The sequence below is a fragment of the Micropterus salmoides genome, unplaced genomic scaffold (genome assembly GCF_014851395.1).
Source record: "Micropterus salmoides isolate LMB-PRFRI ecotype aquatic unplaced genomic scaffold, ASM1485139v1 Ms_hic_scaffold_13, whole genome shotgun sequence".
In the NCBI taxonomy this organism is placed as follows: Eukaryota; Metazoa; Chordata; class Actinopteri; order Centrarchiformes; family Centrarchidae; genus Micropterus; species Micropterus salmoides.
This window is the reverse complement of record NW_024040374.1, coordinates 18,194,304-18,219,458: the sequence shown is the minus strand read 5'-3', so window position 1 is coordinate 18,219,458 and position 25,155 is coordinate 18,194,304. Positions and strand designations below refer to the sequence as shown.

General features: G+C 41.5%; 1 protein-coding gene across 2 annotated transcripts; it reads right to left on the bottom strand.

Annotated features, from left to right (window-relative positions):
• Window positions 1-12,190: 12,190 nt before the first annotated feature.
• Window positions 12,191-24,207, bottom strand: dmrta2 (DMRT-like family A2). Of its 2 annotated transcripts, XM_038715936.1 has the most exons (4): window positions 24,008-24,207; window positions 23,803-23,919; window positions 14,545-15,035; window positions 12,191-13,948 (listed from the first exon to the last, which is right to left on the bottom strand). In XM_038715936.1, the coding sequence occupies exons 3-4, from the start codon at window positions 15,005-15,007 to the stop codon at window positions 13,056-13,058; spliced, it is 1,356 nt and encodes a 451-aa protein (XP_038571864.1). In that variant the 5' UTR covers window positions 15,008-15,035; window positions 23,803-23,919; window positions 24,008-24,207; the 3' UTR covers window positions 12,191-13,055. The 2 variants fall into 2 exon arrangements, with proteins under 2 accessions (XP_038571864.1, XP_038571863.1); XM_038715935.1 differs by lacking the exons at window positions 23,803-23,919; window positions 24,008-24,207 and having other exon boundaries at window positions 14,545-15,594.
• Between the last annotated feature and the right edge of the window lie 948 nt (window positions 24,208-25,155).

The following is a 25,155-nucleotide window of genomic DNA, read 5'->3' as shown; positions in this document are numbered from 1 at the left end:
GACACGCTCATTAAAACATTAAAACACAGCCAGGTAGCAGCGTTAGCGTTAGCTCTGTAAACAGCTAACAGTTGATCCAGGTCCGCCAGAGAACGCAACTTAACTTTTCCTTTTTATTTACCAACAGAGCCCTGCTGTTGTTTCATAGCTCTGACTGGTGAACAACCTGCAGTGTTTGAGAGCGATGTGCTCATGTGTGTTTTTCTGTCTGCAGAATCAGGACCTGATGTGGCCCATTCTGCGTCCAGAACTGCCAAACTGCTGCATTTATATAATGTGTTAATATTTCTTTGTTCCTCTCTCTGTGCTGGAGTTCTTTAAGAACTTGGTGGCTTGATCCAGATTATTATTAAATTGGCTGAATTTTAATAAGAGTGTGTTTATTCATATAGTGTATCAAGCTTATTACTTCTATATATTTACTGCAAATCTGATATTAATATTTTACTCATGGATAGGGACGTTAGGCTACTGTACGAATGAACACTTCAGAGATAATGATAGTAATTATATACATAAGCCTTTATGTGGCTGGTCTGGTTGTATACTCAGGAAAGATTGTGACAATGGAAGGATTTAGCTGGAGTAGTGGTGATTACATATTGACAACATATTTCTGTGGTTTTTACATTGTTTGAATTTGGTTGTGGGCTCAGGGGGGTTTATATAATGATGACATACAGTAATCAAGAGGTGAATTTGTGCATTATACTTTGTCAAATAAAGCAAGCCAGGCAACCTTCCGTGTTTGAGAACGGCGCTGTTTTTTAATCACCCACTAGGGCTGCAGCGCCACAATAACCAGCCTAGTTCAAATGAACGAAATGAACGAAATGACTCAAAAAAAGATTAGTTCATTTTAATGAACGAGATTTGAATGAACGAGTCTGTCAAAAGAGTCGAACTTCACTGCCATCACTATTCCCCCTCCACTAGAAAGCCGATCAGCTGATTTTAATGGCCAAAGCCTGAAACATATTTCAGCCAATGGTGTGGTTCCACTGGGGTAATGATCTGTTATTCTTCTACTGCGTGTGTGGCATGCGCAGTATAACCGGTGGGGAAAATTGCTTTTAAACCTTATTTTGGGGAAAAGTCAACAAACTTGTTCAGCAATTTTAATTACATTTTATTGCTGATTTCATTCATGTATTTTTTATGTCCCGATGAGTGTAAAAGTGCAGTTCTGGCTCTCTCCCCATTCATTCAAATAGGAGCCTGGTCTTGTTAGTCCAAAATAGCTGCCCATTTTTACAATGTAACCTGGCGGGGATGCTCCTGTCACGGGCCCCCAGTGCAGCTGCACTTAATTTACATACGCCCCTGATTCACCTTTGAACTCTGTTGCTCTGCACCGACTGTCTGGTTCTTTAGCTACTAAATGTTCCACTATGTTCAACAGTTAGTCTCTAATGACGTCTGTCTGCCGTTCGGCCCTGGGCTGCTAGTGTCCAGTGGGTTTTTAAAGCTTTTTTGCTGAAAACAGCTCCCTGCTACTGGCAAAAATGAAGAGTGAGAGTAAATCAAAACAGTACATTTGTAGACCAGAAAACCAAAACAATAGATACTATAATGCTCTGTTGGGCTTAAGGGGATTGCAGCTTTAGGAGACAATTCCCTGTGGGCTCCACACTGTGATTAACCCTTTCTAATTAGTCATTTGATCCATTGTCAGTGTAGCAGCTTTAAGGAACTGTTACTGTGTTGTGACATCAAATTGCAAAAAAATTGTTTGGGATCACACTCAACTTTATGCTAAACCATGTACAAAATGCTTCCTGCAGATGCTCTATGTGTTGTGATCAAAAATTCATACACAAAAATAGACATGTACACATGCACTTCCTAATTTAGCTATTTTCCTTCAGGCTATAAGTGTTTAAATCAAGCCTCCAGGGGCAAATTGAGCCACCCAGAACTCAATCCTGCATCCATCCAGTCCTCCCACTCCCTGAGGCCCATGAAGATACTTCCTCCTGGGACACTACTCCCACTCAGCCTTGGGGCTGGAGCACATACTGACGTGTTGGAACTACCTTGGAATTCAAGAGAGAAGAAGAGAGAGAGAAGAACACAGCTAAAATCAAGGTTTGCATATACAAAATTATGAATTTTTCCTGTGTTTGTGTGGACTTTGACAATTGTTGAAAGATGAATATAAAAGTTTTAAGTTAAATGATGTCTTTAGGAGGGACACACAGTCAGGAATTGCCATCAGTGATAGCGCCCAGTGTAAACTCTGAGCTGGGCAGCCGCCTGCCTGTCGTCTATTTCCTCCAGTATCTACCTCCAGCACACTTACACACACCAGCCAACAGGCTCCTTCTGTTCCTTTATCATGCATACTGATATCAACACATACTGTAGGAGTGCAAAGGGAGTAAATGAGCACATACACACACACACACACAAATGCACACAGAGAAGATGAAAGGTACGGCGACTGAGGGGGAAAATAAGAGAGAGAGAGACAGTGAAGATTGCAGCTTAACCTCTTGGCTCTGCTGTAAAGCAGCACTCACTCACTGGAGCCTCGCTGATAGCCATCTGTCTGGCAAGGGGAGACAGCTTCACCTTCCCAACACATCAGCATGCTTACAAACCCTCATCCCACAAACACAAGTACTGCCACTCACACACAACTAGCCTACACTCATGGGTGCTAAGTAGACAATGTAAAAAAGATATTCTGTGTGACTGGTGTTGTACAGTTTTCATTTATCCAACAGAAATGAAGGTTTAGATGATTCTTTATCTGCAAAATGAATCCTGTGACCCCTTAAATTCAACTTAAACTTTTAGTTATTTTCTTCATTCATAAAAAACTTTGCTTTTCAGATATGCAGCATGTGCACCCACAGCGATGATTAACATCTATTTAAAGTGAGCATGGGACATTCATCGACAAAGAATGAGCTATAACTTGGAAATCCTGAACAGAATCCAAACCACTTTAGATTTTGGCCATAAATCTGGAGCTTAGTCAATAGCTCCCTCTCTAGGTGATGGCTGAGCTAAAGAAAACCTTTGCCTCACCCACATCCTCACCCTCTTCCCCCTGCACTCTTCCTCCTCACCTCATCCTGCCATCCTTTAGCCCACTCTTCAAACATAAATTCCTTGAAATCCTCCCACTTCTCCACCTCAGCCTCCCCTCCACAGCCCTCTCCCCGCTCCTCTGTGTCCTCTCCACCCCTCAATCCATCTCTGTCCTCCTGATCAATAATCAATCTGCAGGGGCCGAGGCCAGGGGCCCTGCGCCATCTGTCTCCATCGGCAGACCTGAGAGAGAAAGAAAGAGAGAGAGAGAGAGAGCAAGTGCGTGAGAGAAAGAGAGGGGAGAGAGAGGAGAGAGAGGAGATAGTGTTCAATTTATCTCCATCTATCTCCATCTATCTCCATCCGTGGTCAGGTCCACTCTGCCGGTATAGATCATAATTTGGAGAGGTGTAATTGCTGGTCAGAGACTGGGGTGGATGCTAGAGGGGGGAGGAGGGAGAAAGGGGGGCGTCAATAATGTTTCTACAGTCCAGCCCTCCCCTCTGCCCTACCTCCCCACTCTCCTGCCTGACCCAGTTTCCCTGTTTTTCGCCTCTTCATCTCTTCCTCTCTGTCTCTGTCTTCTTCTCACTTCTCCTGCCGTCCTCACTTTTCTCAATTCAATTTACAAAGATCCACAGACCAAAACAACATAATTTATCACTCCTTTTCCTCTACTCTGTGCTGGTGTGTGTAGTTCTGTGTGTGTGTGTGTGTGTGTGTGCGCACATGGAGTTTGTTCTGGGCTCTAATCCTGGAGGACCAGCACCAACAACGCCCACTCTCAGCGTCTGTCTTGCACTTGACATCCGTTTGAGCGTTCATGCGTCAGAGGGGGATGTCGCTACTATGATAATGATCTACCTAGTAACACCTGCCTCAGAAAAATACCTCTTGGCTCGATAAATGAATTGTTGAATACACTTGAGCATGTTGCGCCAAGCTTGCCAAGACCTGGAGGAGATTTTTCCATCGCCCTAATTTGATCACACTATTACCTAAGCAAGTACGTGCCACATGATAGCAGCTATGAAAGAAGCCTATCCAGAAGTGTACTCATCGTGTTTGTTTAGACCCAGAGTTTTTCCTTTCTTTGAACTCTGTGGAAATTATGAAAGATCCATACATTTTGTTTCATTTTTACCAATTTGAAAACAAGTTACTTCATTTGTAACCCGAAGATATTTCCACTTGTAGGCAGGTTTTCTCTGATAAATGCTGTCATGATTCTCACACGTTAACAAGACAAAGAGTCTATAGCCATGCTAGCAGATCTGTGAGGCTGTGCTTTGTCACAGGAGTGAGCAAAATGCTAACATCAGCATGTTACCTTGCTCACAATGTAAAATGCTTACATGCTGATGCAGCAGGTATAACATTTACCATGTTCACCACCTTATTTTAGCACGTTAGTATGCTAACAAGTAATTTGCACCTAATGATAGCACTATGCCTCTATGAAAAGTGACAGGGTCACCAAAATGATAGCAGGAGGAAAATTTTGACGGTTTGACTGTTGGCACAAAAAGGAAAAACCAAACCAAACCAAAATCCATGTCAATTGATTCAGTAGTTATATCCAAGATATTTCACTAAGTCAAAACTGTCAACCTCATGGTTGTACTAGTGGAAAAGTAAGGGGATCACCAAAGTCAGTAGGATACATCATCTGGGGACCATGAAAATGTACAAAATGTCATTGCAATCTATCCAGTAGTTGTTGGACTGACCGACTGACCCCATCCCTAGAGCCATGCTGCTGGCACAGCTAAAAAGTGTAATTTGTAGCTCTACATAAATGGTCTGTCATAGGATTACATTGAAAACCTTTGTCATTCCTATTTATACCTACTTGAGGGATGTGCTTACCACATAAAGCTTCCTAAAGATTTACAATAAGTGAACCATTTTCTAGTGTGTTTTACATCTCCATTTGTCTTAAAATGCAGATAGAAAAGAGTCAGTTGACCACTTGAGACACAACATTTCTGTTCTTTTTTTACAGTACAACCTAGAAAGGTGTGTCACAAGAGGCAAACACATACTCTCAACCGCTGAGCGCTCACACACACACACACACAGATGTGTGGGCACTGACTGAGCTACTGTGAGTGAGAGTACCTGGCCTGTGAAGGATAACCCAAAGGGGAAACAAAGAGCCAATTAAACTTTAATGAGCTGGTCACGTATCAACTAAAGCCTGCTGCAGCAGCACCTCTGCTCAGTTCTCTGGCTCTGCTCTGTTCTCAAAGCACAAATTTCCATCCATCCATCCATCCATCCATCGTCAACCGCTTATCCTGCGTACAGGGTCACGGGGAACCGCAAATTTTTCTCTCCCTAACCAAACTGATGTGGAAACTCCAAATCTCTCTCAAACAAAAACACAAGCAGAAACATACAAAAGATCCAAAGATGAGGATATATTTAGCTTTTGGGTTTTGGGTTCTGCACTTGTCTTCCTTAACTGTTCTCAAGAGATCTAGTATTTGTTGTGCAAAACCAAGGACGGCTGAATAACAATATATACTTTGGAAAATATTTAAAATGCCAACAGGCAGAATTAGACAAAGTAGTTTGGAAATGCATTTTCATAGTTTACATTAACCTATTTTGTTCTTAGATTGGGATTGTCCTAATGTGACAGACTCTACCTACCTTGGATTTCACACAAATTTAAAAAGGCTTAACATAACAAATATTTGACCTGCAGGTCTTACCACATGGTTACTAACTTAAAAAAAGCACTGTTGCCATTCCTCCCCACCCCGACATAAATAATATACGTACACTGTATTGTATGGGATATGCTAATATATTCTGAACAAACGTTCCGGCCTCCCACAAAGCCCCCGTTCTTGCTGTTCCTCATCAGTGCTTTCTGCTGAAATGTACGATTTGCAATATGTAGTTAATGAGTTGTTGAAGGCTGAGAATGAATCCCATTCTAGTCGTAATTGTGTAAGGTTTCCCGAGGGGGGTGAGTGTGTGTGTGCATGAAAGTTTTTGCATGTGTACTTCAGCATGTATGTGTGTCTCTCTGTGTGTGCCTGGTGCCCGAGTCTGTGTGTTCCTTTTTTTGTGCGTGTGCGCATACACGTGTGTGCGTGTGTGTGTGTGTTCGTGCTTGTCGGCTGAAACAGAGAGGAATGGAAAAAGAACAACAGATACAACATTGTGATGGGCAGAGTGGGAAGAAATACAGATAGAGGGAGAGGAAGAGGAGTGAGAAACCCCTTCATGATTGTGAGGAAGATGTTGAGGAGGGCATCTCACCAGGAAAAGAGCCAGAGATGGAAGAGCTGTTTTTACACAGACCTACTTCTGTCAGTCAGTTGAATGTCGCTGAACATTTAGCGAGAAGCTGCTGACACACACATGCATGCTCCACTAATACTTGGCAGACAACAGCAAATATAAGAAGAAAGAAAAACATTAAAATTGTGCGCTTGGTGCGTAGGCGTGGGGATCAAACAGTTCCTGGAGAAAGTCTCTAAATTTAGCATTTGAAACTTTAACAATGATGTACAGCATGAGATGTTTGTGTGTGTGTGTGTGTGTGTGTGTGTGTGTGTGTGTGTGTGTGTGTAAACTATATGTGTGTGGGTATGTGTTTTGAGGTTTACTATGACAGTGAAAGGTTGGGAGCTCATCATGCTTGACAAGAAAGACATGCTACATCTCACGTACACACACACACACACACACACACACACACACACACACACACACACACACACATACACAAACATACTGTACACGCACAGCAAAACATTTGCACAACAGTCAAACATAAATCATAAGCAACCCAGAGCATACACACTATTCATACACTTCCACATTCCAGCACACCTTATCTGCCCCGACAGTGTTGACTGACACTCTCCACTTGAGGAGATTAAGTGTGCTCATGCTGTGTCGGCACAGCTTGACGTCCATTTATCCTCAAAACTCATATGAAGCATCTCCGTGAGCTCTGTGCCAAACACGTGTACACACCATCCACCACGTGCTCATTCACCAATTTCATTGAACACTCATGCTACTTTATTATTACTGCTGTCTTTGGAGAAAATAAAGTAAAGCTTTTCTTCTCACTTGAATCCGATGTTTGCATGGTCATTTGTGTGCTGACTTGATTTTTGGGCCCACTGGGGCTGTGAAACTTTACATTTTTCAGAAAATGAGGATCCTTTTCTTTGCTCTTAAAAATTATTTTCGAGGTATGTGCTTTTCATCCAACATCAGCTGTATGCAGTTTAATTGCCACACAGGGAGAAGGAGCCTGTGGCGTTTGTGGTTCCAACAGCAGCAGATTTAACCAACACACTATAAATACACACACAGCCATCTGGATACTTGCAGGGTACAGATAACTCGCTGGCAACTGCTGCTGATCTCTCTTTATGCCAGTTAACATTAGTATATTATTCATTTTTACCATTTTACAGGCCACTGAGCTAATGATGGGTCTGAGGTGAGGCTACATGAGCCAGGTAGCTGGATGGCAGCTCTGTGTTGGCTGTCCTGAATGCGTCCTGGTATTGGTAGACCAAATGTGAGGTGGTTTTGGCAAAGGTTAGATTACCAACCAGGCCAAAAAGACAACTGCAGGTTCACTTTCTGTCATTTGGTTTTTGGTCATTTGATTACTTGCTAATTTGCTTACATACAATATCAGTATGGTGCCACATTATTACGTAATCTTCTAGAATGGTCAAAATATAGTTATGAAACCTTAAAAGGTTTAGTTTAAGTTGTACTCAAATGCTGTTTAATCAAATTACTCCATACTAACTGACATACAGATAACCTGGGGACAGGTAGTATTTCCGTATAGGAATACTGGATGGTTTCTGTGTCTCTGGCAAAAATATTGTGACACTTCTATTTATAATATGACTCGTGACCTGTGCATGATGGGAACTTGGAGGCAACAGGAGGCCCAACAACACATTTGCCCCAGGGCCTCTGAAGAGGTTTGTCCAACCACATACATGGCTACCTGATTTGGCCAGAATTTAGTGTTGCTGACTTTGCCCAATTTAGGGCTAAGAATCAGATCCAGTTAGCAGTACTGTAGATTCTGGGGTGTCATTTGTTGCTCTAGGTGTGCCAGATTTAGGCCACTGCTGTGCTGAGCATACTTGCCTACCTGGAATTCCTTTCCCGTCTTCTGCTGCCTCCCTGAAACACATTACAATGTAGAGGGCTGTCCCATCTTGTCAGTTGCACTCTAAGGACAAGACAAAAACGTTTTTATTTTTAATTAACATGATTTTATTTTTATTTTTTACAATAACATAAAATCAAATAATCGCCAAGTTGAGATAAGGAAACATATGTACCACAGGATGCTGACCAATGCCTCTTATTAGTTTTCCTTTTTACCAAACTAAATAATTCTTAAACCTGCACAAAACCCAGATCAGGAGCACGTCTGTGTACATACGTCCGAAAACCCATGCTGATACATTCACACAACAGGAAAACAGAGGCTTTTCCTGGTGTGAAGGGGATGTCACACATGATGGGAGGAAGGAGAGGCAATATGTCGGGGTGAGGTTGGGGCAGAATGATGAAGGGACCTTTCAAAGGACAGATGGGAATGAGACTCTAAATCAATACCATCCAAGGGTGTTTTGTTACTAACACATACAGCGAGGAGCCCACGTTCGATACTCCTCACCTGACTGCTCAGACCCCTCACACCCTCACACGCACACATTCACTCTTTTTTTCCTGTGCTTTTATCTCCTTTTTTTCCCTCAGTCACACTTCTTCACACTTTGTGACATTTGATTTGACATTGCGAAGAGTCACTGTTCTCAAAACTGTTAACTTACAGTGTAAAGTGGGAATGTGTCGGGAACCCAAGACCCTAATTTTGTTTATGTTATTAACAATACATTCTGACCATTTAATCACAACAGCAACTATCTTATAAAATGAAACAGTTCATGTTAGTGTAGATGAATTCCACTCCTATTTATAGTGTCAATTGTTTGTTATTTCAACACTGGTAACTTTATTATTGAGCCAGCAAAGTAGTAAAATGTAAAATGAGAGCATACTGTAGCCCAACAATATTTTGTTTGTTGATTTATCTATTGTACTGAGTTTATGAGTGTACGAGTCAAGACTCTAAATTCAGTGCAGAATGTGCACTATTGTTTTTGTCTCTATGTTGGTTTGTTTTTGCCGTTATCTATTTGTTATTCTGACAGTAAACCAAACAGCAGCTCTGGAAATGAAAATGGGTTTTATGTATGGAGTAATAACCTAAATGGATTTCTCTCTCTCCCTCTCTGCATTGCTCTGGGAGCCTGTGGCCATTTATCTGCCAGTGTCTAATTATTCATTAGTGAACACAGAGAAAGAAGCACGGAAAACATAGCTGTGCATTCACTGCAGCAGACCAGCATTACTCTCCAAACTCGTGCTCCTGCCTCCTTCTTCCCTTCTTTCTCAAACTCCACTACTTCAGTTTCAGATTTCCTCACACTGGGGCCACAGGGGTCAAGAACCAAACATCTGTCCTAATGCAATAAATTGTAGATATACTGCCCTGTGATGAAATCAATGAATTACATCCAGTCACTTCAGCTAGTGTTTCCAAATAGGAAGACTATTACATTTAATTCAAAACAGGGTGTTTTCAAAGACAAACACAGCTGAATCGGCTGCAACAATGCTAATCCTGTTCAGGTTTGGCAGAGGATCTACAAAGCTCTTGATCAGTGCTTTGCACACAAGTGGCCAGCAGAGGACACTGTGTGAACTATTGCATGCAAATCAAAATCCAAGCCAGCACCTCAAGTGTATAATGTGTGTTAACACATGTACATGTGCTCTTGTTTGTCAGGCTTTTGTCAAAATCTATTTAACTGAAACAAATGAAACACATAAAAACAGTGAGTTTATTTCAAACAAATTATATAATCTGTACAGATGACAGTTCAGATTGGGAATTTACATTGGGTTTAATATTCCATACTTTACATCAATGATCCATTAACGTATGCAGCTATAGGGGTCTACCGTAAGCTTTACCTGTAAGTCACCTGTAAGTCTGGTGTCTGTCTTGGACTATTTTGTAGCAGTCCTGCTGCAGATACTATTTGTTAGACAAGACTGTCATCTAGTGGTGCTGTCTGTGTTACACACAACTGCCTGATTATGATGGAAGTCAACATCTTCCACATAGTACAGGCTGTTTGAAATGATGACCGTGCTGCTGGATGTCGGCAGATTCTGCGTAGCCCTTCCAGCCTAGGACCCCGAGCATTACATCACTGACATAATTTGTGAAAAGATGAGGGAAACACATAAGTTTAACGTTTGTGATTGTTAAGATGGGCCTCCTCACTAAAATAATGTTGTAATAATCCTACTTATATTTGTTGCTGGTTCTACTAAGACAATGTTGGCCGAGGAAAACGTATCATGCATGAATGTGTGTTTACGTAGTAGATCTACTGTTTGTGTATGACATGTAAATTGACAGGATGGCAGTTATTATAGTAAAAAGTATTATTTTGCACTTTGCAACACTGAATAAGCTGTTATATGGAGCCTGTAGGCTCGTGTTTCCAAACCCAGTCCTCGATTTCACCTCTTCTGCAGGTTTCTACTTCTACTGTCGCACAGCTGGTTGAGTTCAGGGGTACACACTTTATGCTCACCTATTTCGGGGCATATCTGTTTCTACCGCTCAACCAATCGGTGTGAAACTTTTGCTTAATTGCAATACCGGTTAGGAAAACAGACATTAGATGACCTGCGGATGGCGCCACTGCTCTTTAGAAATAAGCTGCTTTCTCTGTGGTGAAATCCTTGAGTGGATGGAGAAAGTGTTGGCAGAGGCTCAAATGGTTATTGGTATTGCAGTACAACCAGCGGCCTAATGATGGCGTCCAATCAGACGTCAGTAATCACAGAATAATGTTATTTCATTTTTAATAGAGGAGAGTATTCATACACGATTTGTTTTATGTTCAGGTGGGTTTCTTCTCCACCCACCATTACCCTGAATGGGCTGAATATTTCCTTACAAAGTTATGCAGATTTTTCACATTTTAGATTTGGTTGTGTGAAAATAAATAAAGCCTTAGCTCCTGATAAAACATGGGCCTAAGTTTGAATTACTTCACCGCTCTGAGCTCGAACCTTACACCATATTACGATTTTTACGGAACTATCAAGCTTCTGGTAGCAGGTATTTGATTCATTCAGCTACTTCTTAAGCAGGCCATTTCTTATAATCTGATAATTAAGAGTTTATCTAATAATTGGATTTAATAAATAACAAAATGGATTTAAAAACCAAAAAAAGGCCTTCGGATTTCCATTAACTGAAAGTGTCCCGCCGGCTGGTTATAAAAGTGTACAAGCTCCTAATAAAAAGTAGGCCTACATATTTTATTACTCCTTCGCAACTGCTCTTGAGAACATGTGTATTTACAACCGATAGCCTAATCTGTATGTATACTGTAGCATCAGGCATGTTCTTAAGAGAAAGAAGAAAAAGCCTATTGCTCCTCAGCCTTAAAAATAGGCTATTAAAAACGTCAAGTCCAACGTGAACAGTTATTTTATGAAAGCTTTCAGTGCCAAAAAAAACTCGCTTTATGAAATGTGTGCAATGTGGTGCTCAGGTTCAAGGCAGCTGTGTGCTGTTGACACAGTGTTACAAAATTACCTAAATATATCAGTAAGTTTATGTTTGCCTGTACAGTGAAGATAAATTTAATTTACCTCAGCTACAGCGGAAAGCTGCAGTCAGAAGAGTAATGTATGCTATCAATCAATATATCTATCTCAAATACTTATTTATAGTCTCAGAATTGTTTTTATTAACCTGAAACGCAGGCATTTCCTTTATGATTTATCAACTGCAGCCTCAGGGCTTTTTGTGTTTGATTTACTGTCTAAAGAGATTCTGTTTTTTTCAGGTAAAGTGTTCGGGTGCAGCAACAAGAGCTTTACCTGCCCGAGGCCTGAATATCTTGGAGGGTTTTCAGTTTATGCATGGAGGCCGTTACAGCACGCCTCGTCTATTTAATGCACTCTTGACAAATTAAAAAGTGTTACATGTGGGTGGTACATTCTTATATCGGTCTCAACATTAAATAATTCAACTTTCTTTAAAATAACATTTATTTCCAGCATATTCATACAATGTGACAGCACAGCTTGAAACATCTGAAGAGGAACTGACTTGATCCAGCACTTTGTCACAACATATTTGAGCTGACTAACGGATAAATGAAAATTCAAATATAGCATAGCATTTCATATTACCAAATGCAATATATAATACAGGCAGTTGGAAAATAACAACAAAAAAGGTGAGAATAATAGGCTACATAAGGGAAAAAAGGGATGGCATTTACATATTATTAGTTGAACTTTTACATCAGGAAATAGTGTTAACATCTGTAAGCTACATGTTATAATAACTTAACGTGCCTCATTTAATATTCCGTGTGTGAGAGAAATGCACTTTAGATTTTGAAAATGTATATGCAATTCAGTTTCACCAACCAGCTGATAAATTTGTTGGGCTTTAAAAATTCATAACTCTCTCATAAACCATTTCTACTTTATTTTATTTTAAATCCTGCTGACATAAAAAATCAGTAGGCTAATGAAATCAAGTATATGTAGTTTTAGTCTTTTGTGCAAACTGGGTTTACTTTCCGAGCTTGATCGTGATTTACATTGGAATCTATAAATATCTTTTCAGTTACGTCACGTTAGTTAATTGATGGAACAATCAGGTTCACACGCGGGGGAACGACATCCAAACGTCTGTGGTCAAACATATAAAATTACTTTTGAAAATTACACATAAGTGAGTTTAGTTTCTTCCCTCTCAGACCATTGGACTGCAAGCCAGATAATCCTATTATGTACAGTAGCCTGTAGCCAAAACACGTAACAGATTTTCGCCAGAACTTTCAACACTTGTGGCTACAAATACAATGGAGTGTGTCTCTGTTGGTCCGCCAGCCTCACTGCTTTTCCGGCGTGTTGTTGACCAAAGGCCCGTACAAGCCATTGGCATAGCCTTGCTCCTTGTGTAACATTGTCCTGTCCCTTATCAGGTCGCTAAAGGCATAGTCCATCGGGGGTCTAAAGCCCAGAGTGGGCATCAACCCGGTGGTGGAGTAGGGAGTCATGAAAGCCAGTCCCCGGCTGTGCGCAGAGTAGGCCAGCCGCAGCGGGTTCAGTCCCAGGTGGGTGCCCAGAGGATATGCGCTGGGGTCGGCGCCGAAGTGCGGGGCGTTTGGCTGGAGAGGAGAAAACGCAGAGCGGTTGCTGAGCGTCATGGCTCCCGGTAACATGGGCCTCGTCGGCGCGGTCGTGGATGCGGAGGACGGCGGAGCCTGCTGCGCGTTTTGGAGCATCCTCTCGGCCGTCCACGTGTCTTCGGGCCCGGTTTTGTTGGAGGCCTGAGCGCCGCTGTTGTTCAGGATCTGCTCGATGGCCTGCACCACGTCCTTACCGCAGCCTTGCAGGACGAGCTCCAGGACGCTCCGCTTGTGGCTGGGGAACACCCGGGTCAGGATGTCGATGGCGTTCATGTGCCGGGAGGCCGCAGAGGACGGGGAGGGCTCCTGGTCGTCTTTGTCGGTCTCAGAGCCGGAATCAGAGCCGAGGGAGCTGACGGACCCTGGAGTTTCTCCTCCGTCTTTTAAAGGCTTGGAGACCGGCGAGCTGATGAAAGACTCACTGTCTCCGTTCTCTGAACCCGAGCCTCCGTGTCGGCCGTCTGGGGACGAGATGCCGGGGGCCGAGTCACTTTCGGTGGACGCTGGTTTCCCCACAGCCTGCTGAGCCTGAGTGGTGGCAGATCCGGACAGCTGGCTCTTTGGAAACATCTCATACTTCTGGATACTTGAATCTGTTGACACAATCAGAACATCACAGTGTTACAAAATGTGCCAACGTATGAATGTTACAGTAGGCTTGATATATTGATCATTATTAGTGAATTAATCAGCAACAGATGTCGAAAGTCAGGAAATAAAAACTAAATCCCACAGGCCTTAAATGGGGCAGCAGTTTTAAACACGTGTCTATTAAACATTAGCCTACTACCCAAACGTCAAACTGCACATGAGCCAGTACCCGTTAAATGCACCGGATTTTAATAATAATATGCCAAACATAAATCCAGTGGCATAGACCGACCGCTGTACCTCCAAGCAGCCACATTACAACTCACCAAAATAGGCCTGTAACGGTTTAATATAAAAGGACGGAATAATTTAGACTTAGCCAATACTTATTGAGCTAGGCCTACCCCGTTTTAACTTAACCTGCTTTGACAGTTACTGCTGCTTTACGCTTGTGTTACTCAAGCCTGTGTTTTAATGTGATTTTAGATATGAAGCCTGCAGGTTTTTATAGGCCCACATCTCTGGGCTACCTGCTCTAAAAGAACCGAGGCCTGCACTGCTTCGTCTTTATGTGAACGCGTGCAGGGGCTCCACTCACCTGAGTTACTCTCACTGCTGACAGAGCCATACACCTCGTAGTTTGGACGCGGCGGGATGATGCCGTTGGCGGCGGCCAGGGCGAGTCCCTCCGCCGTCCCGTAGAGCAGCTGCAGCTCTCTGGCTTCGTTCTCCTCCTGCGCCTGCTGCCTCCGCAGCGCCACTTGCGCCGCCATCACCCTCTGCCTCTCCGCAATCAGTGTGCACTTGGCGCACATACAGTCCTTCCAGCGGCAGTAGCGCTTGTGGCCCTTCAGCGCGGAAACCACGCCGTGGTTCCTACAGCGGGCACACTTCGGGGTGCGCGGGTACTTGTCCGCGGTGCGCAGGAGGATCGGAGGGCCGCGCAGCAGACTGCTGGCCATGGACACCGGGATGGAGGCTGCTGCCGCGGCCGCTGCTGCCGCTCCTGGGTGGACTTGAGAGGCAGAGGAGACTGTGGGGAGCTCCGGTCTCAGATCCATGCCCGTCTTCTACACTTATGTAGCTGAACTATAAACAAGAAAACGGCGTTGTTCTGAACGATCTGTTAATAGGTAAACTAGTATTGAGCCGTTCACATCTGCTCAGCGGTTCTCATCATCTCTGGCAACAGGTGAAGTCAACGATGTCTGTCTACTGACGAGGTTGTCGTGCACAAAAAACTACGATCAAAACTCTACATGAAAGTGTTAGAGGAGTCTGGCGAAAAAGCAAAAATATGAAGATACTGTCGACTTTAAATCCGAAAAGAGCAGGAGCCTAGAGGAGCGAACATTCCTCCCTGATAGAAAGTTAAAACTGTCCAGGAGGAGCCGAGGTTGTTACTCGCCGCAGCCTGAGACACTAACTTCCTCCAGAGATTGTCGGTGGATACAGATCCTCTCTCCCCTCTCTATTGTTGCTCCTACGTTTTCATTAGACAAATTTGACAACAATGTGGCGCCTGTCATTGGCCAAAGGGGGAAGGAGCAATCTGATTGGCTTGCCTCTTTTTTCAACTGTGTCCACCTGAGTTCTTATTCCAAATAACAAGTGTTAAGAATCTGAAGGGAGTTCCCGAAAAGCTAAAATCGATGCTGTGTATTTATAAAATATATATTATATTTTTTTATAGATTTAAAACAATAGCCTGTGTTTTTCCATGTATTCAGCTGCATCATACCATAAGCTGCCAAACAGGACATTCAAAATTATATATAATAACTCTAAAATGAAAGAAACATTTTCATCTATTCCAAGAACTTTCTGTAGATTTCTCAAGAAATATTCTGTGTCTTTTGGCGAGATGATTGTTGGGATATGAAGTCTCCATCCCTAGCGTCTTGATACGTTTACGCTGCAAAAAGACTTATATTTCCCCCCCAAAAAAGATGCCGCCTGACTGTATTGGCATCAGCCTGGAAGGTAAGTATAAATCATTTTATTGATTCAAGAAGAGGCTAAATTTGATCTGTCAGAAGAAAGTCTATATATTTGCAGAGCGGTATTGACTGCAGAAAGTGAAGCTATCGATGATGCTAAATGGTTAACGTGCACGGTTCACTCGGCTCCAGAAAAACTAAGTGTTTAACCCTGTCCAAATTATGATCTGGTGCCGTGGTCACTACACTGCATGCAACGAAATATTTTATAACCAATTTTAAATACAGTATAGCAGTTTAAACATTTCAGGACTTCTATTTAAGAGACAATTTTCTAACTAACCACACGACCTCTTCGTTTATACTATAGGCTATATTCAAAATAATATTTTATTTACAGCCTAAATTTAATCATTTTCGTTTTATTGAGTCACGGATTAAATGCCAAACCTCTGCTAATGTATTGTGCTTGTGTCTTTATTTCTTTTTTTCCACTGTAATGTTACAACATCTCAAATGAAACGGATCTATAATAACTATTCTTGGCTTCAACACATTTTCAAGAATGTTTTTAAAAAAAAATTGTTCGTGCTCATTTTTCGATTTTCCTCTAATGAGTCCAACACGCCACGCAGCACAGCGAAACCATTTCTTAAAACACACACGTGTTTGTTGTCCCTGTTTGTGCACGATTGTACATGTTTAATTATTAAATTAATTACAGAAATAAAACAAAAACATCTGACAAGTTTTAAAATTATGGTTGCTATTTTTCTATTTACACGCAGAAATAAGTGTATGTTATTGTTAACGCTATAATTGTGTAGCCTATATTTAATCTCAGCTTTAACTTTTATAGTTACTAATTCTCAGTTAAAAATATGCAATAATAAAAATAACAAAATTAGAAATTGGAATAAATTATTATTATTAAAAACTAAAATACAAAGGTCTAACTGAAGACTAATTAAATTACGTTATAATCAATAGGCGTTCCGTTATAATAGCCTATAAAAAATAGTAGATCTACTTCAATATTGGAAAGGTTAGCTGTGTGTGGCTGAGGAAAGACTTATTTTTCATTTGTTAATTTATAACTATTATCAGCGTGGAAAAAGATATATAATTCATTTCCTCTGTCGTATCATTAAATGCTATTAAAACTGAGCTGGGTGACTGAAGAAAATGCTGTAATGCTTCCGGAGATTTAAGGAGTCCACGACGCGCAGAGCTACAAAAGGGCAACTCGCGCAAAACCACCTGCTTCCTCACCTGTTCCCTCAGGGGCATGAGTCACGCAGCTACTTGAATCTTGAATTCAGATTAAAAAGTTATAGATGTTTTTATTTTTAAATCAACAATTGTCAGTTCCTTGAAGGAACAGCAGTCTTGGTGACGAAGAAGAACAACTTGAAGCTGATGAAGAAAGAAATGGCTGCTTGTGCAGCAGTGTGTGTGTGTGTGTGTGTGTGTAGCCCTGACGCTTTCCCCCTCCCAGGCTCATTGTTTACTTTCTGAATCACTGTAAGCAAATGCCATCTGTTTCCCTCGCCGCTGTCATCTGCACCTTAATTACCTAGCCAACGGGCTAATAGAGACGATATTAAAACTACATCTTTCTGACATTCAAAGTAATTATCTGCACGGGCGACGATTTCCCTCGGATGGAAATTGGCCGTCCCTGCACGGTGAAGTGATAGTTGCAAACTGCGGAGACGGCCCGGCGCTCAGTGGAGAGATTAATTGAGTATGCGTTCACCTCATGAATGGAGAAATGATTAAAAATAAATAAATAAAACCAGCCCGCATTTCTTCTTAAAGTCTGGCTGCTCACTGTGTTGTATGAGAGGAGACAAAACGAAAAAGCACAGTTAAAGACAATTATTGACAGAGTTCCTGCAGGAAAACATGAGCTGATATGTCAGCTCTTATCATCAATTTCCACTGTTGATAAGAGTGAATCACTTGGACAAGTGCTTCTTGAGCTAGATTTGTCTTTAATATCACCACAAGTGAATTAATTATGAAGGATGTCCACTTAAATTGCAGGCCTTGGCTAAACTATCACTGATTTCATCCAAGGCATGCAAACTTTTATCATTTTAGTTTGGCTGAGCCTAAAGGAAAGCTCTTTTTTTTTTTTTTAAATGCATTATGATAGGGATTACGTTCACTATTATTCCTCCTGGACCAATTAAAAATGCCCCCCGCGCAATTAAAAGTGACTGTGAGCACTTAGAAAATCCAACATTCTTTTAACCACTTCATTAGGCCTATGCATAAAAAAAACCTATGCTATGCTTTCATTTCTTTCAGGAAGGCTACAGACGAGTGGGTTTTTAACACCCTTTTAAGATCACAACAAAGGCCATGCTTGACCCAACATATGTAGCAGCATGTTTCCGCTGCCCCTGCACCCCGGTGCGGCTTTCTAGCGGCCTCTCCCACTGCCGCTGCCCCGCCTGCAGCCCGGCGGGCCCGGATCCCCTCCCGCGCTCTCCCGCCGCAGCAGCCGGCTCTGTCACACAGAGGCAGAGGTTAGAGTAGCAGTTAGACAAGGGGCCGCGGAGAAAAGAAACGCACGGGGTTTTTCACACAAGTATTTACACGCTTGACGGGCACACCGAGTAGGCCCGGGCTTATAGACAAGAGGCTGTTAACCTGCCACTTCACACCAGCTCCACTGCGCCGGGGAAATGGATCAAGCTAAATGCGTTCCTTTAAGGGCAGAGTCAGGGGAGCAGTGGAGGGTGGGTACACATAAAATACACTGTTGGGGAAGGAGGGGGGGTTTATAACATGCTTTTTATGCTCACACACAACAGTAACATAAATGAAAGCTTTAACAAAAATAGCGTTGATTTTCAATCACTTTGGGCGATGATGACCTTATGAGAGAGGCACCATGTGCACACTATTATTATCAAATAATTACAAGTGACGTTTAGGCATTATTAACATTTACACTAGTTCATGAGAACAACTATTTAGGATCCGTTAAGTATACAATTCTGCAGTACAAAGTCCTGTATGCATGAAGTTAAAATTACAAAAGCATTATCAACTAAATGTAGCAAACTGAAATATCAAAAGTAAAAGGCTAAGTGATGCATAAAAACCGGAGAGAGTATATATACAATATGAGTTGTTAGTGAATACAGTACAGTAATTTTGATGTTTAATGTTGCTTTTGATTAACGTGGAGCTAATTTAAATTCAGTTGGCTATTTGATCATTAACAATCCATCATCTTTTATAATATTATATCAAAATCAGCAACGGAGCTGCACCTGTCATAAAGTTAGTTCAGAAAAAAAGGAGCATACAATGGAAATACTAAGTATAAGCTGCACTTGAGTAAAAATAATTATTCAGCATGGAGAAAAAATCCAGAAGACACTCCACGGCCCAGCCCTGCAAAAGTCACAAAGACAAACAGCTATATTTCAACAGGCTTGGCAGTGTGAGGCCATGTGCTGCACACACACTTGAGCTGAAGAGGCAGAGAGTGGTCTCTCAAGCATCACTCTTCCGCTAGACTAACACTTATTTGTAAATGGGGGATAACCCTGCCATGGCGTATGAATATTTCAAAGATCTGAAGGGTTCCTATCTGCCAAAGCTGTTGGCCCAAACTCAGACAATCACTCTCTCTCTCTGTCTCTCACACACACAGAAAAAAATACCGTTTTTATGCCCCCGAGGTAGGTTGGCAGGGATTATCTTTGTTTAATGAATGGGCTACAAGTGTTCATCAACACGGGGAGATTATTGGGCTGTCTCGCTCTCCCTTCTGCAAGCCCTATAACTCCAGTGTGTGTGTGTGTGTGTGTGTAAGAGAGAGGAGGGGAAAAAAGACAGAGACAGACCTACACACTGCAGCCAATTAAAATGCACTCTCCCCTGATCTATCCCTCCACATCTGCCTCCTTTTCTCCACCAACGAATGGCGCAGAAAAGAAGGAAGCTCATGAATAGGCGCTCATTGAGATCACAGATGGAGTATGGCTTTCTTTTTGCTAGAAATTTGAGAAACACCATTGTCCCCAATCAAAACTCAATGTGTTCGCCTACAATGGTGCCGGCTTTGAGCTCTGCCGCTTCAATTGGCCTTGTTTTTGAAACTTGAAGTGTTCAGCACAAAGACTTGGCCCTCCTAGATGTCACCACCGCTTCGCTTCAGTGTGTGTGTGAGAGAGAGAGTCTATGGGCGCTAAGAAAGAGGAAAAAAAAATCACAATTAATATGAAGCTGTAATTACTCCCCTTCACGCCACTGCGCACATTCAGGACCCCACTGGCCCATTTATTGCTTTATCCCATGTGGTTGATAATCCGAATACCACAGGTTTTTATAAGGCCTCTGCAGCATTGTAAGGAGACAGGTCTGAGGTAAGAGTGAGGAACATTACTATAAATGAACTGAGCAACCAGCCGACAGAAGCCGAAGGCTGCACTGATAACACGTTAAGAGAAGTTAACATACCAATGCAACAAACCCCTAAATTAGGAACCTTTTTAGCCCTATTTATTTTAGTTCCGGACAGCGCATTAATATTTAGTAATATGCCTAACCGATCACAGCGGTGCGGCTCCTCTAGTGTATTTTTTTTCTGGCATCCTTCTAAATTAATTAAGTCAGGCTAATAAGCCTTTATTAATAAATTGCTTTACATGGAATTTTAGCTGTATAATTATTACAAAAAAAATTAAAACAATGACTTTTTACTTTGTTTTATAACACAATTAGGTCAACATTTGGTTTGTTAAATGTTTTAAAAGGGAGCATTCACTTTTTTATTAACAGTTGTTTTGTTTTTTTCCGTCTGCATCTTTATTTTTCTACAGCTCTGCTGTTGACACAAGTGCTGGAGCTACATTTAAACAAAGTGTTGAATGAGGCCAGGTGCCCCATCAGAGTTGCGACTTCTCTCCATTAGCGCCCCCTGGTACAGATGGGACTGCTTCGCGTTAAATGACGAGATGTATGTTGGAATTACTTTAGGTCCGAACAACAGACTGTATTCATGGATACTGCTGGATATAATCAATGCATTTTCTTTATGATGAATATCCTCTTCAGCATCTCATGAACGATGCTGACTGCCAGACGGTTTTAAATATAAAATTAATTAGGCCTACTTATATAGGTCATTACGTAGGCTATTACGTACAATATTGTCAGAAAAGCAGCAGCAGCACTCTAATAAAGGCGTCAGGTAATCCTACAGTCTCAGATTTTTTTTCTACATATATTTTCAATTGTAGATTGATCTGTTATACATAAAAAGATGAAGACCTCCTACTTAGATTCAACCAGGGTTTTTTGTTTTGTTCTTGTTTTTTTTACCATTTAAGATAATGTTAAATACAAAAACAGACTAAACAAAAAATAACTGGCAGCGTTTTCTTATGGATTGAAAAATACTAAATTCTAAGCATATAAATGTAGTAGCCTAGATAAAAACATTATTTCCCTTACAAACAATCAGAAAGGGGGGACATGAGTGACTTCACTAAAACGATGTTTGATAGACTCCGGAGAACGTGGCTGCACATGGTCTAAGTTCTCAGGTTGACAATAAATCCTTTTTTGCTGGTGTGTTTTGAATGAGCAATAACACTGACAGCAGACAGCAGGAGGGAGAATCCACTGGTCTGCTGCATAGCGGGTCAAAGCTTATAGTACTTCAGTAAGGGTTGCACATGTCTCTTATTAGAAGATGTTAACCCAATAAAACTGTGTTGACCTCCAGAGCCCATGTCAGATGGCACAGAGGTGAAATTTGGCTGCGATATGGCTCTGCTCAAAGTGACACACTGAGAAGCCTATGGATTAGTAAGTGTGTGTTTTCTCAGTTTTACCAAATAGGCTGACCAGCACTATGGAATAGAGGATTTTTTTTTGGCATAGCACCCAGAGGAAATCAAACTGCTCTCTTGAAATATATGTACATGTTAAAGCACTGTGGGGGGGAAAGTATCCCCTTCACGTTTGAGCCTTTTAACAAATTAGAGACATTAGATTTTAAAAAATCAGATTGGTTACAAGGCAGCAAGGAAAACCAGTTTTTTTTTCAAGATTAAAAGTCTTTCCATGTCTATTGTGTCATTAACAAACAGTACTTTGAACAGAGAGAGACAGAGAGGGAGAGATGACCCTCCCTTTGTGCCCACCCAACAGTTTAAGCTGCATAGATTCTGTTTCTTTGGGCAGGGCCGGCGTCTCTGAGAAAGTAAACTTGGGGTGACCCTCCAGGTTAGGCCAGTCTGGGATATGAGCGGAGATCCTGTGATTCAGGGAGCCGCCGTGCTCTGAGATCTCAGCGGGTCCCACTTCAAAAGGAGGGAGGAGAGATCACTTGTGTCAGGAATTTTGTTCCCTCGCCAGTGGGCTGCATTCTTGACCCTGGCGGAGCTGGTTAAACATCATTGAAGCTTTTCCTCTTTTGTCACCAGAGAATCAAGACAGCAACCTGATGTTGCCACCACTGAGCCTGTGGCAGGGAAGCCGGCAGAGTAAGCTCATTACTACACAGACACTTTCTCTTCCCCTGGTGACAGATTTAAGGGGTGACGCTTAGAAGGCACTGATTAAGACATTCAGCAAAAGTTTGGCTAATATGTCAAAAAAACAAACAACAATCTACAGTCCAAACATTTATGCCTTCTCCTTTATTCCAAGTCAAAGTAAAAAAAAAATATGAGCCAATGTCTAAAAGCAATAATGGTGTTAACTGTGAGAGGATTGTAAAGGATGTTTAATGCACTTATGCTTTTTCAAAAAAGGGGAAATCAAATCAGTTTTACTCTCATGAACATGAACACACCAAATGTGCCATTTTAAATGAATAATTTACTTGAAATAGTGCTTCACCACTTCCTTATGAGAAGAGGCCCAGACCATCTCTATTGTGTGGAAGAAAAATTACAAATATTTAATATTTTTGTTTTGATTGTCCCAATATGAGAAAGTACAAATTTACCTAACATATTGACAAAACCCTGTTACACAACTGTCACATAACTGTCATACTTCTCTCCCTCACACAGTTAAAAACCTGATGACTCCCTTTCCTTTCCAACCCTATCACCATCATTGGCTGCAGCGGTACAAAGGAACATGCCTGTGCACATTACATTCAAAAAGCTGAGTGATAGAAACTGTAATCTCACACTTGAGAGGAGCTGCACTATGTACACTGTTCCCCCCCCGAGGAAGACACACTCTGACAGACAAGCAGAGATGCACCTGTCTTGTCTCTTGCATAAACGCACCCGTCTTCACGCTCACTGAGCTCCTTGCCCTGCCCGGACCTCGCCCTCGCCCCGAGCTGCATGTGTCTGTATGGCCAACACACACACACATTCACACAACACTACAGCTAACTCACTGCTCTACCTGTACCCTAAGGAAAACAAATGGTCATCCACAGACATTTAACATTTGCTCTCTAACAAAGTTCAGCACTTCCCTTGAACTAAATAGGCTCCATCTTTCTTTGGTCACATTCAACGACTCCCCACTATTTAAGGTCTTGCTTGGCAGAACTGAAGGTCTCTACACTGCCATGTTTTGGGGGGGAGAAAGTACTGATCAAAACCAGTTTTTAATATTTGTCAAGTCATCATAGCCAAATAATTTTGAAACAGCTCAGTTATAACACACATCTCCACCACAAGGTTTTCTTCAGTACGGAAGTTGGAAAAGCAAAACACACATACAGATATGACAAAATACTAAAATAGTACTTTTGTGACCAATCATGTGAAGCTAGCACCAGGCAGGAACATTACTGTCATTTCCTAATGAAATCAGGAATGATTTTACTGGGTTACACACAGTTTTCAGGATTTTCTGTCAGCCAGCGGTCATTGTAGCTGAAAGATCACAGATGGATTTTTGAACTATGTTACCTGTTTACGTCTTCTTCCTTTCATTGCAGTGAATGCAGCTTCATCTCCTCCATCATTCCCTCAGCCAGTTAGAGTCAAGGCCATATCTACGGCTTCCGCGGGAGATCTCGAAAAGGGCTGCAAGATTTGCCACAATACGTGGATTTCATGGACCGAGTCAACGCCAAAGGAAACATTTTAAAATCAAAATCTGAGTTTTGCTTACTTGTGGAGTGTTCCTTGATTGAAGTGTTTTCAAGCTTTTCAAGGCCTTGTTTTCAGCTTTTTAGATCTTATTTTGAGGCTCACAGGAAACCTACATTTGACCAAAAAATAAAGTCTTAGGTTTATAATAGCTTTCATACTTTGTTTCACAATAATGCCTAAACATTACAAGCTAAATATACTTTAATAAACAGAGAGATAGAGAGAGTAAGTTAAGAGAATTTGCCCTGCACTGTTTCTTTCTCACTCTCTCTGTCTGTGCCTTAAGCAACATCTCTTGTCTGGTCAAACCTTGGGGAAGTGTGGCTGGCTGAGCACATTAGATTGACTCACTCCTTGCGTGAGAAACAAGACGTTTGGAGAGAACACACACTCACGCTCGAGGATGCTTGTGTTATATATTCACCGTGTGCATCATACCAGCAGTCCCAGTTTTTTTTTTTTTTTTAAGTTTAACTTGCATTACCAGAGACAACTACATAGCTGAGAATGACCTTTTAAAACACTTTGAGACTCCAACACTAAACACCACATGATTTGATGGCAGTATTCACAGAGAGATTCGGGAGATAATTGTCTATTTCACTCACAAGGATTAAGCTGAAGCTCGCAGAACTCCCTTTTGAAACTAGACAAACTCAAAAGAGCTATACAGATAGGTTCCCTCACTTGTTTAATCTAGATTAATCTAAAATAGTTCATAAAGAAGATTTCAACCACTCGGGGACCAAAAAGGGTTTTACATTGTTTCCCTAAAGAAAGATCATCTGCAGTCAGGTAAAGTGTTATTTGCACTAAAAGAAAACAAGAGTTTATAACCACTGAAGTCTGACCATTCTAAGAGATTATACAATCATTTAAGGCACATTTTTATAATTTCACTGTCCATAGCTGCTGCTTATGGAACATTTCAATAACAAATTAAAGTCTTTTATCATTGTCTGAGATCAACTTTCTTCTGTAATAAGTGTTTTTTGATTGATCACTCCAGTATCACAGCACCAATAACGATTCTTAAATAAAAATCCTATCCAGAGTCCTATAAATCATCAGCTTTTTATTTTGTTAACCATGGTCTGCATTCATTACAAATAACTAAATTAAAAACCTTTGGTACCTAAAATGATTCACAGCACCTATATTTAATTA

What these genes read in the sequence shown, in the direction of transcription:
- dmrta2 (XM_038715936.1), bottom strand. Translation starts at nt 15,007, where the DNA reads ATGGATCTGAGACCGGAGCTCCCCACAGTCTCCTCTGCCTCTCAAGTC. An exon ending in CAGCAGTGAGAGTAACTCAG is followed by an intron (nt 13,949 to 14,544) that starts GTGAGTGGAGCC and finishes TTGTGTCAACAG; the next exon opens with ATTCAAGTATCCAGAAGTAT.